The 12,332-nt window shown below is 47.2% G+C and overlaps 1 protein-coding gene across 3 annotated transcripts in view; it reads left to right on the top strand.

Moving 5' to 3' along the window:
• Positions 1-297: 297 nt before the first annotated feature.
• The window catches only part of FGFRL1 (fibroblast growth factor receptor like 1), a 168,228-nt gene continuing 156,193 nt past the window's right edge, over positions 298-12,332 (top strand). The window contains exons 1-2 of one of the 3 annotated variants that reach the window (XM_015625337.3): positions 298-697; positions 1,770-1,879. In XM_015625337.3, coding sequence (XP_015480823.1) covers positions 1,819-1,879 — 61 coding nt within the window. In that variant the 5' untranslated portion in view covers positions 298-697; positions 1,770-1,818. Of the gene's footprint in view, positions 698-970; positions 1,051-1,279; positions 1,394-1,769; positions 1,880-12,332 lie in introns of those variants that run through there. The other 2 variants (XM_033513778.1, XM_015625338.3) reach the window with 2 other exon arrangements.

Genomic DNA, 12,332 nt, shown 5'->3' with positions numbered 1-12,332 from the left:
GGCGCTGCGAGCGCTCCGCAGCCGCCGCTGCCGCCCGCAAAGGGTTAAGGGGAGCGGGGCCGGCGGAGGGCGGGGGCTGCCGGGGGCTCCCGGGGATTGGTGCGAAGTTTGGAGCGGGGCGGCTCCGCGCCGCCCTCCGCGGCGGCTCGGCCCCCACCGCCACAAAGCCCTGCAGGGAAAGTTGCTTTATCGCCGTTTCTCTCTCCCCGGCTCTCCCCCCCCCTCCCCTCCCCTTCCCCAGCCCCTTTCCCCTCCTCCCCTCGCTCCTTAAACGGGATTCCGGCTGGGCGAGCCGCCGGACGGCATCACCGGGCATCCCGCGGCGCGGAGCCCCGGAGGCTCTGGCAGGTCCCCGCTGTCCCTCCCCGCACACACACGCTCAGCCCGGCCCGGAAAGCAGGAAAAAAATAATTTACAAGGTTTCCCCCTTTCCCTGACCTCCTCGCCCGTAACTCTCGAGTGGAAAAAAATCGCCCGCGGGGGCGAAGGGGGGAGGTTGTTAAAAAGCCGGTGAAGGGGCAGAGCCGCTCCGTGGGGAGGGCACCCCCAGGCAGCCCCCAGCACCCCGGGGAGGGGGGGCATGAGGTAGAGGCCGGCGGCGGAGCGCCCGCCGGGCGCCGTGGCCGCGGAGGGCATGAGGCGGCGAGCGGCGGGGATGGGCTCCAGAGCGCGGTGTTAGAGCCCGGCAGCAGCCAAGGTAAGTGTCCCCCGAGCCGCCAGCCCGGGCCGGGACACCGCGCCGGGGCCGCGTAGCGCACAGCTGGGAGCCGCCAGCGCAGCACCAGGTGGCATCGCGCCGGGTGTCCCCCCGCTCGTCCCTCCCTGCCGCGACCCCGAGTCCCAGCGGCGAATATCCCGTTACCGCCGAGCCCCGGGAGAGCCCCGGGAGAGCCCCGGGAGAGCCCCGGGAGAGCCCCGGGAGAGCCCCGCCGCCCCCCGCCGCCGCTGCCCGCCGCGAACCGAGCGGCCGCGCTTGCTTTGCTGGATGCTGTGCGCGGGTTGTTGTGTGTCCTGGGGGCACGGGGTGTTTAAACCGGGGAGTTTACAAGGGTGAGGAATCCAGACAGTGTTTAGAGAGTGAGAGTTTTAGGAGGAGAACAGGGTGTAATTAATGTAAACCTGATCTTCCCCGGGTGTGCGTATCACAGCGAAGGCATCTTCAAGAATCTGGGTAATTAAGTGCGGTTGCGCTTTGGGACGCACCTCTGGAGCCCACGGAAACAAGTGGGGCTGGTGGTGGGGGGAGCGTGGCGAGGGGGGGAAGAAGAGGAAAGGAGGAATCAGTGCTGTGCAGAGAAGGCTCGGAGTGGAGGAAGGCGCGTACCCAGAGCGGAGCCTGGCTGAGGGGCACTGGAGCAGCAACACAAAGTTTTCTGGGCTGCTGATGGGAGAGGTAACATTCCTCCTCCCCCTTCCACCAAGTTCCTCCGCAAATTGTTAACCTGAAATCTTGTTTTATGGCCACTTGCTAGCGTTTTGTTTGCCTTCCAGACTGGTTCTGTACAGGATACCAAAGAATTATGCGTTAACTGTAAACTTAGAGGAGCTTACTGGCCTCAGTGGGTTCTTGATTTATATCAGAATAAAGCAGAGAGGAGGGCAAAGTTTTACTTACTGAGCACCAAGGAATGAATTACAAGTATGTTGCTCTTTCATTTGCTGTTTCTTCTTGTCAGCCTTCTCAGTAGGATTTAAAACTCTGCAAAGTTGAGAGTCGTTCAGTTTTTCCCCCCCAGTAACTATTTTGCTCTCCTTTTTCCTGACTCCAGGTTTGAGAGGACAGTACCCTGTGCGATACGGCGGGATCTGCTTTTCAAAATGGAATTGCAGCTGGCGCTCCTTCTCGCAGGGATAATTGCATTTTCGGACTCGGCGAGAGGTAAGGGGACGGCGCTCGGTGTGATCACCCTGTGACTCTCCCCCTTCCCTCTGCTCTGTGGGCTCCGCAAACACCCGCGGTACCCCCAGAGGGGACCCCCCAGGGGAGTTGCTGTCCGCAGGGACTCGTCCCCTGCACATTTTTTGTCTGCACAGAGGTGCAGGCTCGTGCCCACGTGTGGTGCCTCCTTACCTGCGTGGTTTGGGATGGAGCGCGGTCACTGTGGCTTTGCTGAGGTCTGTTAGGCACAGGTGAACTTTTCTTGTGTCTGTGTAAGAATACACAGACAATTTTAAAGAAAAGCAACTGCATTCCTCTGTGGATCAGAAATACCTCTCCCCTCCTGTAATCGCTCCAGCCTCTGCCCCGTGTATTCCCACTTACAAACTAAACAAACACATCCATTAACTTCCCTGGTGACAGACAAATGACAGTTCCCAACAGCGAGAGCGTATTTTAGTGCTGAGGCTCCAGCAGTTGATCGGATTTCAATAAACAGGTTACACTTCCAGAGGCAAACTTGAAATACGTTGACCTGGGAATGATGGAGGGAGGAAAAAAGAAGTTTCTCTATGTCAAGGTGCTTTTAGCAAAGCTCTGGGATCAGAGTGTGAGGAGCAGTGGCGCTTCCTGAGCTTTTGCCTGTGTTGTACCTCAGTGGGTGCTGTCCTTAGAAAGCCTGAATGCAAATCCAGGCTCTCAGCTCCCCTGTCCCTGGTCACAAAGTAGGGGCTGAATTGTTCCAGGAGAATAGGGGTACAACTTTAGGATGCAGATTGCTCCAGCTGCAATTCCCAGTGGTCTCAGAATTTTGTGAATTGTTGCAAGACCTTCAAGTCACCCATTGTGATGGACTTGTGAATTAAAAGGTTTAAACTTGTGAATTAAAAGGTTTAAACCTGCCCTTCACTTGGGCTGTAACTTGCCAAAAATAAATCTTGGGGGGCGAGTATGGGAAAGGAGAAGGGGAGCATTACTCTGAAAACCCAAGTTTGGTTTAGTGCACTGCGTTTTTTTTCTTCTTGGCATTGGCTCTCAAGCAAATATTTTATGGAGGCAAAAGCACTATAAAATGATTTGGCTGGAAGCTGAATGAAAAAGAAAACAGTATATAGGCTGTAATTCCTGCAAGTCTGAATTCCAGGCAAGGCTTACAATGGGGACTCAGTTTAAGTTGTGGGCGATGGGCAGCAGTGTATGAATTAAGATGACTTCATGGATGTATTTTATTGCAATGGACCTGAGAAGTTGGTGGAGTTCCGGAAAAGATCTGAAGTGGGCAGGAGAAGACAAAAAGATTCTTGTCTCTGATGTGAGCTGAGTATCGGCTGCTTTACTGGCTGACCCTGTTTAAATTTGGTTTGCAATTGTCTTGCTCGTAAATTCATTGCCCCTGGAAAATGAAGCGCTGTGGGCTGTTGTCATGTGAAGAAATGACAGAAAATTAACAGCAGTAGTTTCAGGACATCATTATTTTTCCTGTGGAAAGATCTTTTTAATAGAACTTTGATAGGATCATATTGGTAATTGGGTTATTTACACCTTTTTGAGCCGGAAAAACCCATCCTATAAGTGTATGGAGAGATGGTTCTGATTATTTAAAATTATCTAGAAATAGAGGTTAAAAGCCAAGGCCAAACCCATGAAAAATGTCATTCATTCATGGGCTGATTTAAGAGAGGGGAAGTAGAGGAGAAAAAGGAGTCATTGCTGTGAAAACAGAGACAAAATTCTGACATTTAAGTCCTGCTTTAGACTTCCTTAAGGAAGAGAACATTTTTGATAGCAAAGGAGGTAGATGGAAGATCGAACTTCTGAGTAGAGATGAGACACTTCTCAGAACTTTGAAACTTTGTGCTGACAAATATCTCCAGTTGTCAGGTGTTTACACTGGGATAATTTCAGGTTCTTGGAAAAATGTGCCAGGCTTTTCATGTACCTGCAGAGTTTTTCTGAACGCCTCATATGAGGGCTTTGGCCGCTGGAGACGTGTAAACGTTACCTGCTACAGTCGCTCAGGTTTTATAGGCAGTCCTTCAGCCAAATCTCAGCCTGAGGTCGTGAGGCTCTTCTCTGGAGGAAGAAGGGCTCTTTGTTTTGGTCAAACAGCATTTAATATCTGTGTCCTGATTGCAGATGAGACGTGTGTGGCCCAAAGTGTGCCAGCACCTCCTGATCCGAGGCACCAGAAGTTAAATAGGTGCTTGCTGGCTGGCTGTCAAGTGCGGAAGGTGGCTGAGGAGACTCCCTGGGAAAGTGATGGTCCTTCTTTTCTACTCATTTTAGGCAAAAGCAGGTGATGCTGTAATTAGGGTGTTAATTTGGAGGTGACTGAATGCTGTGCCCGTGCTCGGGGAAGGGCTGTGCCGTGGTGCATCTGCACAAGGGGGCAGAGTTAAGTTGCCCACGCGCTCCAGGACGTTTGATATTTCCTGACAGTTGAATTCTCAGCTGCAATCTTGCGTTAAATGTTACGTTGTATTATTTTTACATCTTTATTTAGGTGACACCTTTTAAGGCAATGGGCCCTTGCAGGAATGACTGATTAGGTTTATGGGGCAGGTTTGGTTTTTTTCGCCTCCCAGAAAAAAGGGGAGTTTTTCCAGAGTCGGATCTGTGCCTGCTGGCTCTGTCCCACCAGTGTATCTCATCACTGAGATGTAACTCTGTAAAAAAGGGAATGCCTTAGCAAACCAATATATACTCTGAAGGAAGAGGCAATACCTTTGAAAGCTAAAACAGAGATCAGGTCTGATTTTAGAGGTGCAGGTGGTAGAACTGTCTGTGTTTGAAGGGATGGGGGATGAGGTAACTCTGGTTGGGTTTGAACCAATGCTTTTGGGGTTGACACTGAAAGGCTTTGACTGAGGGCTTGTGTACGCCTACAAATACACTGGAAAAACCCTTCCAAAAAACTTAGTCTAGGAATAGCTCTCAGTGGCCAATCTTATTCCAGGCTAAGGATCTCCTGAAGGGAGCCTGTACCAAAAAAGTCTTCCTCAGGAGCTATTTTGATAGATATCCAAGCCCCTTCTTTCCCTTGTGGCTGAAGACTAGAAAGCCTGTGTTCTCAAAACCCATTCTTGGAGCACAAAACCTGTGTGCTGTGGTTTTCTAAGACAGATTGTGCCTTCCAGCTGACAGCCAAGGCGTGGGGCAGCAGCTTCAGCCTGTTTCCCAGCCGCGACGGATAATGTCTGCTCTGAACCTGGGATAACAGGTCCAGCGGCTCATCCCTCGTGTTACTCCATTCCTGCTCTCTCTAAGCAGCCCCATAGTGGGCATAAAAGTCTTCAGTGGCCTGCCCTGGCCATCCTCTGCAGGGGTTAATGCCATCTTGGGCCACTAACCTTTAGTGACTATGTCCTGCAGCAATGTAGCTCCTGCCATGCCACACCTCCTGCTGGACACAGGTAATACAATCTGATATTTTCCTGCCTGTGTTATCTCAGTGACAGACAACGCAATATTTGTTCCAAATCTGTCAAGTTGCCATCATATTCGCCTTGGTGACCGTATATGGTAACATTGGGATGTGCCTGGCTTGGTCCTGTGGCTTAAGCAAGATTTTGTATGGTATGTTTAGAAGTTTTTGGTAAGAGCAGTAACCACCCTCCTCTTAGCAAGTAAACTGATATTCTGCTGGAAACTAATTAGTTTGGATGTTGATTTCATTTTCGGTGCATTGCGTAGGGAGGGGAAGAACGGGACCTTAATTGCTTTCTGTTCTGGCACTTCTCTGTGCGACCTTGGCTTGCAAACCTGCTTGGTGTCTGCTTTACAGGGAATTTGCTGATTGGGCCGCCTCAAAATTCAATGGTTTCATGCAGAAATAATGTTATGTGCCATTTTGATTTCTCTTACTATTGAGGGAAAGGGAACAGGATGCTAGAGATGGGTTTTTTTTTTCTTTCTTGGAAGTTGAGTTCTTTGTTGTGATGAACAGAATTCCCATTCTGTAACTTTGGGGTTTGTAAGAGTCCTTCAGTAAGCACAGAAAAGATAAATAATGGTAATGTGAGAGAGATGGTTATTGGCTTCTGCTTTACGCCTTTATTCTTGTTGAGTGGTTGTTACCTGATAGAACGATTAGGTAATTTCTCGCTTGTGAAAGAGAAGCACGTTCAGATCTAACAGCCTGATTCAGATTTTATGGAAGTCACAGCACATCTTCTGGTGAAGTTTGGGGCATTTCTTGGATTTTGCTCTTGGGGAGCTTGCTCATGAATAATCTGTCAGCATGACTTGTACCTAGAGTCAACATGACGATCTAAGAAAATCCTGGTTATTTTTTTAAACCTTGGTTCCTCCCTTCTTCTGAGGCTGTCGGCTGCTTTAAATTGTGGCTGAGTTTAAACATAAAATCCAGTGTGCGTCATACTGGAAAATTAGGGTTGATTTTATTTGTTTTTAATTAGGAATATTACAAAATTCAGCAAATTGCTCAAATGCATCTAGATTTTCCCTAAAGTTTTTATAACTCTGTTTTCTGAGTCCATATGTTTCTTTGACCTTCATTAAAAGACGCAAGCAGCAAATCAAAATGTGTCTTTTCTGGGATGAACTCGCACACAGTGAAGGCTGGACTCCAAAGCCTGAGTTTTAGCCACAGAAGCATCTTTCATGTGCCATGAGGTGGTGCTTGAGATATTACAGGAAAGTGGTTTTTTTCAGGAAAAGAGTATAATTTGAAATTGAAAAATAGATGACACTTGCTAGCAAGTAGAACTGCCTTTTCAAGATTTGGGGCCATTGGTGCCAGTTTATTAACTAAAGCTGAAGTTTTTCATTTGACATGAATTGGCTGATAGAGCTGATCTTTTCCAATATCCTCTCTGATAATTCCTTTTTGGGTGTCTACCTCACCATAAGTGATGCTGGTACATCTGGGCACAGAACACTCATCATGGAATAGTGTGAGTGCAGTGGAGTCTGCCTGTGCATTTTTGGATTAATTAATGGAAGTGATAAAAATTCCCACTGAAAGAGGAAAATAATAATGCAGAGATCCTCTTGTGCCTAGGATGAATATAAAAAAACCACAACAATTTTTAGTCACAGCTTTAGTTATTCAGTGAGATTTGAACCAGTGCAGCTGATTTTCCTATGATGTGAAGCTCCTACTTGTGTCTGCAGTGACTTGTAAAACCATGCTGCCAAGAGGATCTGTACAAATATATTCCAGCATTTCAGGAGTTGGTGGAAATGCTGTTTTCTCACACTTCTTTCATTACCCTCCTCCTTTTGTCTTGTTTCAAGTAATTTGTCTTTCATCTGATCTTCTCCTGTATTTTCTGGTGGGCTGCTCAAGCTAAAATGGATTTCATATTGTTTGGAACATTTAATTTGGACTTCTATTCCTTATCTTGTTCTCTGTAATCAGTCTTTACTTTGAGCTTTCTCCAATAATAACACCCCCAAACCTACTTAGCTGTGTTCACCTGTTCTAACCTTTTTCAACAAGGTGAAACATTTTGGTCATATAAGGGACTTTTTGAGAGTGGAGCCAGTGGTGAATGCAGAAGTTGCAAAGGCCTCTGTGTGATGCAAGTCTGTTCAGTCTGCTGCTCTTTCATAGCAACTGTGGTACTATGGTAAAAGAAAAATATTTCCAAAAGCAAGCTTGATTCATCTGATTGTGCTGTCCTGATGTCGTACGAGATAAGCAGATGCAGCCATGCCAGTTGTGACAGGTTGGGACCTGATTCAGAGCCTGAGTGTTGGTGCTGTGACTCCTACTCACTCCCATAGGCTTTGGATCCATCCCTGAAGGATGACTTACTGGGATTATCTGTGATGCCCACCTCACGTGTGACAGCAGAGGGGATGTGGGCCAAGAGTGCCACTCACTTGCTTGACTGCATGGCTTGAACTCATGTTTTTTATTCTAGAAAAGCACATTTTGCTGCTACTGACTGCCAGCTCTGGCTGGTGGGGGGAGCATGTGCTGCTGTGGCTGAAAATGATTTGGAAATTCACTGTTTAAACTCCGGGTTGCTGCAGAGAGGTTTATCCCCAAAGGCAGAGCCATCCTGCGGGCCGTGTTCTGGGTGTGGAGGGGCTGAAGACTTGCCTGAGTGTTGTTTAGTAAGTATGCTGTTTGTTGCCAAATCCATTCCCATTTCTGACTTCTTTTTTTCGCTCCCCCTCCCTTCCCAGTCAAGTAAACCTGGGCTGTGTGGAGTTTGGTTGGTTGCTCTGATTACTCAGTGTCCCCTTTGTATGGCAGCAGAAGCACAGCATCCTGCAGTGCTGTGAGGAACCTGACGCTGTTATTTCATCCCAGCTACTCCAATTTTCACAAAGAAATTCAGCCAATAACTCCAGGCTACTTCTTCCATTAAGTGTTCAAATTTAATTTTGAGCTTCACTAAGGAAAGAAGAAAAATGTAAATTGGGAACAGAGACTCCTTGGAGCAGGTTAATGTTTCTCAGGATGGCTGCACCTCTATGCTCAGCTTCTCTACAAGTTGTTTCCAGCTTGATGGGACACAAAATAATTTCTTCTCATATGTGGCAAATTTATTTCATGAGAGATTGACACAATCCTGGGTATCCTGTCAAGTGAGTAATGCAAGAGGTGTCATACCCTAGATGCCACTTGGGTGACATTGACTTGGGTGGGTATTTTAGGAGCCATCAGTATTTGTGCCTTCAGATAACAACACAGGAACAGCAGACAAATAGGGAAATGTGGACTTAATTTGTGCAATAGGCATTTTTAAAAATCCATATTTCTCCTTGCTGGGTTTGCTCCACACTCCCCCTGAACTGATGACCTTAAGAGTTAGGTATTAGTGTGGAATGGCACAAGATCTCTGTGGTGACTTTGGGCTTGTTAGTTCTACCCAGGATACTGCGAGAGGGAAGAAGCTGGAGAGGAACGTGGAGGGAAATGTGTTAGCCAACCTCCAAGAGAAAATTTAGTCCAGATTAGTTGGTGTACCCCTGCTCTGGAGGCCTGCTGGTGCCTGGGAGAGCAGCTGGAGCAGGCAGTGTGTGGCTCTGAAGGGGATGTTGGGATGCAGCTTTTCAAGTCTGTGCTGTAGTTCTCTTGTCTCCTGTGTCCTCCCAGGTGCCCCCATGTACAGGTGTGAGACTTGATTGACTTTTGACCAATATGTGACTCTGAGGAAAAGCCTTGTAATGTAAAAGGGGTTCTTCTGTTGTGTTAGCTACTGTTCTACTATTGCTTTGTATGGATTTTAATCTCCTTTGTTCTAGACAGAAGTGAATGGGGTGAGGCCAACTCAACCACAAAGGAGGGAAAAGGGAAGGCTGTTCACACTCACCAGTCTCTCAAAGCTGCACAAGTCAAAGTACTGGAGTTAGGCTGCTGTGGATGCCAGAGCACTGTGAACAGGTTTCTTTCCCCCCTCCTTCCTCTCTGATGGATTTGTGTGAGTTGGAGTAACAGAGGAAGTTACTTTTCTCAGTGGTTGTTCTCAGAGCTGTTAACACAGATCTGTAACTGCTGGTTAAGCAATGGCAAGTGCCAGATGAGCTACAGGTGTATGAACTGTGTGTCAAGGATGGAAGGGTTAATGAGTAACAGAATGAACCTCAGAACACTGTGCAGTATCTCCCCAGGGATACTCCAGACTCTCTGTGGAAGGAAGGACGCTTGTTTGCCATTGACCAGTCAGTGTCAAACTGGGGGCTCTAACTTCTGCAGGATGTGGATACCCTTCAGAGAGAGGGTGCTGTGAGCCACCTTGCTCGCCTTCTAGGTGAATCTAAATCTTCCCTGTTCTTTTTCAGAAGGACACAACATTTTGGAGGTGATAACAGCGCCTCTTTATCCAGATGAGTAATACTGGGAAGTGTTTCATGTATTTTTGGGCAGTTTGAAATGGAAGAACTGGGGAGGAGTCGACAGCTCCTCCAGCATATGGAGATCAGGCTCCACGCTCTGATAAGTCATTTCATATTTTAATGTTCAGCGTTGGATTACGGAGTGATAGTCCCTTTAGGTTCAGTGAGTTGTGGCTGAGTAGGTGTGAGTAGGATTTAAATATCTAATCCTACCAGGGAGCAGAAACTGGAGCCTTGTAAGACCAAGCTGAGTTTCAGTTCTGTGCAGGGTGGCACCATGCCATGGGAGGGTTCATCACAATCTGCAATAGTTAATATAAAACTAGAATAACAGATCAGAGCTGATGAGTATCTTTCCTCCTCCCTGCTGTTCCCAACCAATCAGAAATGCAGTATTGCCAGGGCTAATTTCATTAAGGGTTAATGAGAGTGAAACTTTCAACTTAATCATGGCCAGGATAGTAAGCAGGTGTTTACTTTGCCTTTTTTGACTGACAAGGAGTCATAAACCTGTTAGGGAGATATTTGCATATGCAGGGAGCTGGATTTGGACAGTTGATTGCTAATTGCTGGATTTGTTCTCTGAAGGTGTTTGCCACTGCTCTAAGCACACAGCTATTGTTTCTGGGATATAAAGAAGTAGTAGAGACTGGTGAGAGCATTTTGCAGAAACCATAAGATGGGGATAGGTCAGTGTTTTATCTAGACCAGAGCAAAGTCCTGCTTGTATTCCTAAGGCAGAATGCTGTTCCTGATTTCCTGCCTGCTCAAACAGGAGTAGGCCAGAGGATTTGGAGGATTTCAAGCAGTACTTTGTGATGGTGATGTACACAGGTTTATTCTTGTCCCTGGAAATTCATTAGAAACACCAGACTAGTAGTCCTTGTACGCAGTTGGTAAAGTAGCCTCTGGATATTTAAAATGAATTTAAATTCAGGGCTCTCCTCTCCTTGAGTATTCCTGTTTGGAGGAGGATTGTAGTTTCACAGGGTTAGGAATCTGTCCCTTACTTTACCATCAATAGCAAAGAAGAAAGGTACTGCAAGGTGCTGCTCAAAAGTAATCATAGCAATTGACCTGCATATTTGTAATAATTATGACTATTTACTGAGAGTTTCCAGTACATTAAAAAGAGACCCAAAAAGTGCTTCTCAGCATAGGCAGTCTTCCTCTTCTAGATACTGTCAGGAGAAAAAGCTTGTCTTTCTGAAGGCCACAGACAAAGTGGAGTTCCAAGCTTATTTTTCTTTTATCTTAGAAAATCCAATAAATCCAGTAAATTCTTTCAGTGTGGTCTTGCAAGAGTTTTTCAACTTGGTCTGACTCACAGATTATTTGAGTGCCATTATAGACTAGGGGTCAAGCAAGTTAATTCCCAGAACAGTATGCTGCCCTGTTTTCAAACTGTGCTAATCAGGGTTTTGAGTCAAAGCATGGCAGTTTGCTTAGTGAAATTATTTTCCTGTTAGAAAATCACAAATAGGCTCTGACTATTCGTGTTGGCTTTGGTCACCGGAGCACTCACATCACATGCAGTGCAAAGCCCCCAGGGATGCAGTCGCTGTGGATCAGGGCACTGGTGGGGGCTCATTTCCCATTTCACAAGATTGAACTCGTGCAAACAGGCTGAAACCTTATGAAAGAAAGACAGACACTGTTGCTGTTACATTTCCACCTCCATCAGGACTCAGGGAGGGCTGTGTGAAGCCTGTCCGAGCTGTAACATGAATGTCCTTCCCCAGAGGAGACATTTGGTGGAGTTATTTGGTTACCTCTCCCCCTCACCTTTTTGTAATGGACTCTTGTTTACTTTTTCCTCCTCCTTTCCCGAAGCTTATTAGCACTGTTTAGGCAGAGGAAATGAATTAACATAATTTACTGTTGTTTAGAACAGGACACATTCCCCACATGTATGTATACACACGCTGGCATTCTCCCTCCCAGCGCTGCGCAGAGGAGAGTGTTTACAGAGTCTGGCTCCATTTATGGAGAACAATACCCTGATTATAGAGGGCAGCCTTTTCTTTCCAGAAACCAGAAGGAACCCTTCGCTTCAAGCAGCTACTGCCCCTTGAAGGTGTGGGCGTTGTGAGCTGCTGGGAAGGGGGGATAAATCTGCTGTGGACACAGCCGGGCGGCATTGTTCTCCGCGGAAGTTGGTTTAGGGGTGGGGGTGAGGAATGGTGTCGGGATAAACCAAATGCCAAGTGTAAGATCCACCAGCGTGCAGCGAGGTGTCGCGACTTCCAGTCTGATTTTCAAATAACAGCTGTGAGACTTCATGGGGAATTATTTGGTGCTGCTGGAGCTGGCAAGGGAGCTGGGGAGGCTGGGTGGGAAGAAAATGGTAATTGAGGCTCAGAGTGGTTTTGGATGGGCTGAGTTGGGTTGAAAGGTGCTGTTATGTGTGAAATGCCAGTCATTTCTAATTGCAGTCGTGCACCTGTGCCTGGTAGATAATGCTGGAGCCGTGTCATATGGAGCATTTGCTTCACATGATGTTGAGAAAGGTCAAGCACTTGGTTTCTGTCCTGCTAAGTTGGGTCATTAGATGCACAAATAGGACCCCCCTTCCTTTGCCTGACTGCAGCCGCTCAGATGCTGGCAGTAAATCCTTCTCAGGTGTGATTTCATGGCA

The sequence above is a fragment of the Parus major genome, chromosome 4, assembly GCF_001522545.3.
Source record: "Parus major isolate Abel chromosome 4, Parus_major1.1, whole genome shotgun sequence".
NCBI classification, from domain to species: Eukaryota; Metazoa; Chordata; class Aves; order Passeriformes; family Paridae; genus Parus; species Parus major.
This window is presented reverse-complemented; position numbering and strand designations above follow the sequence as displayed.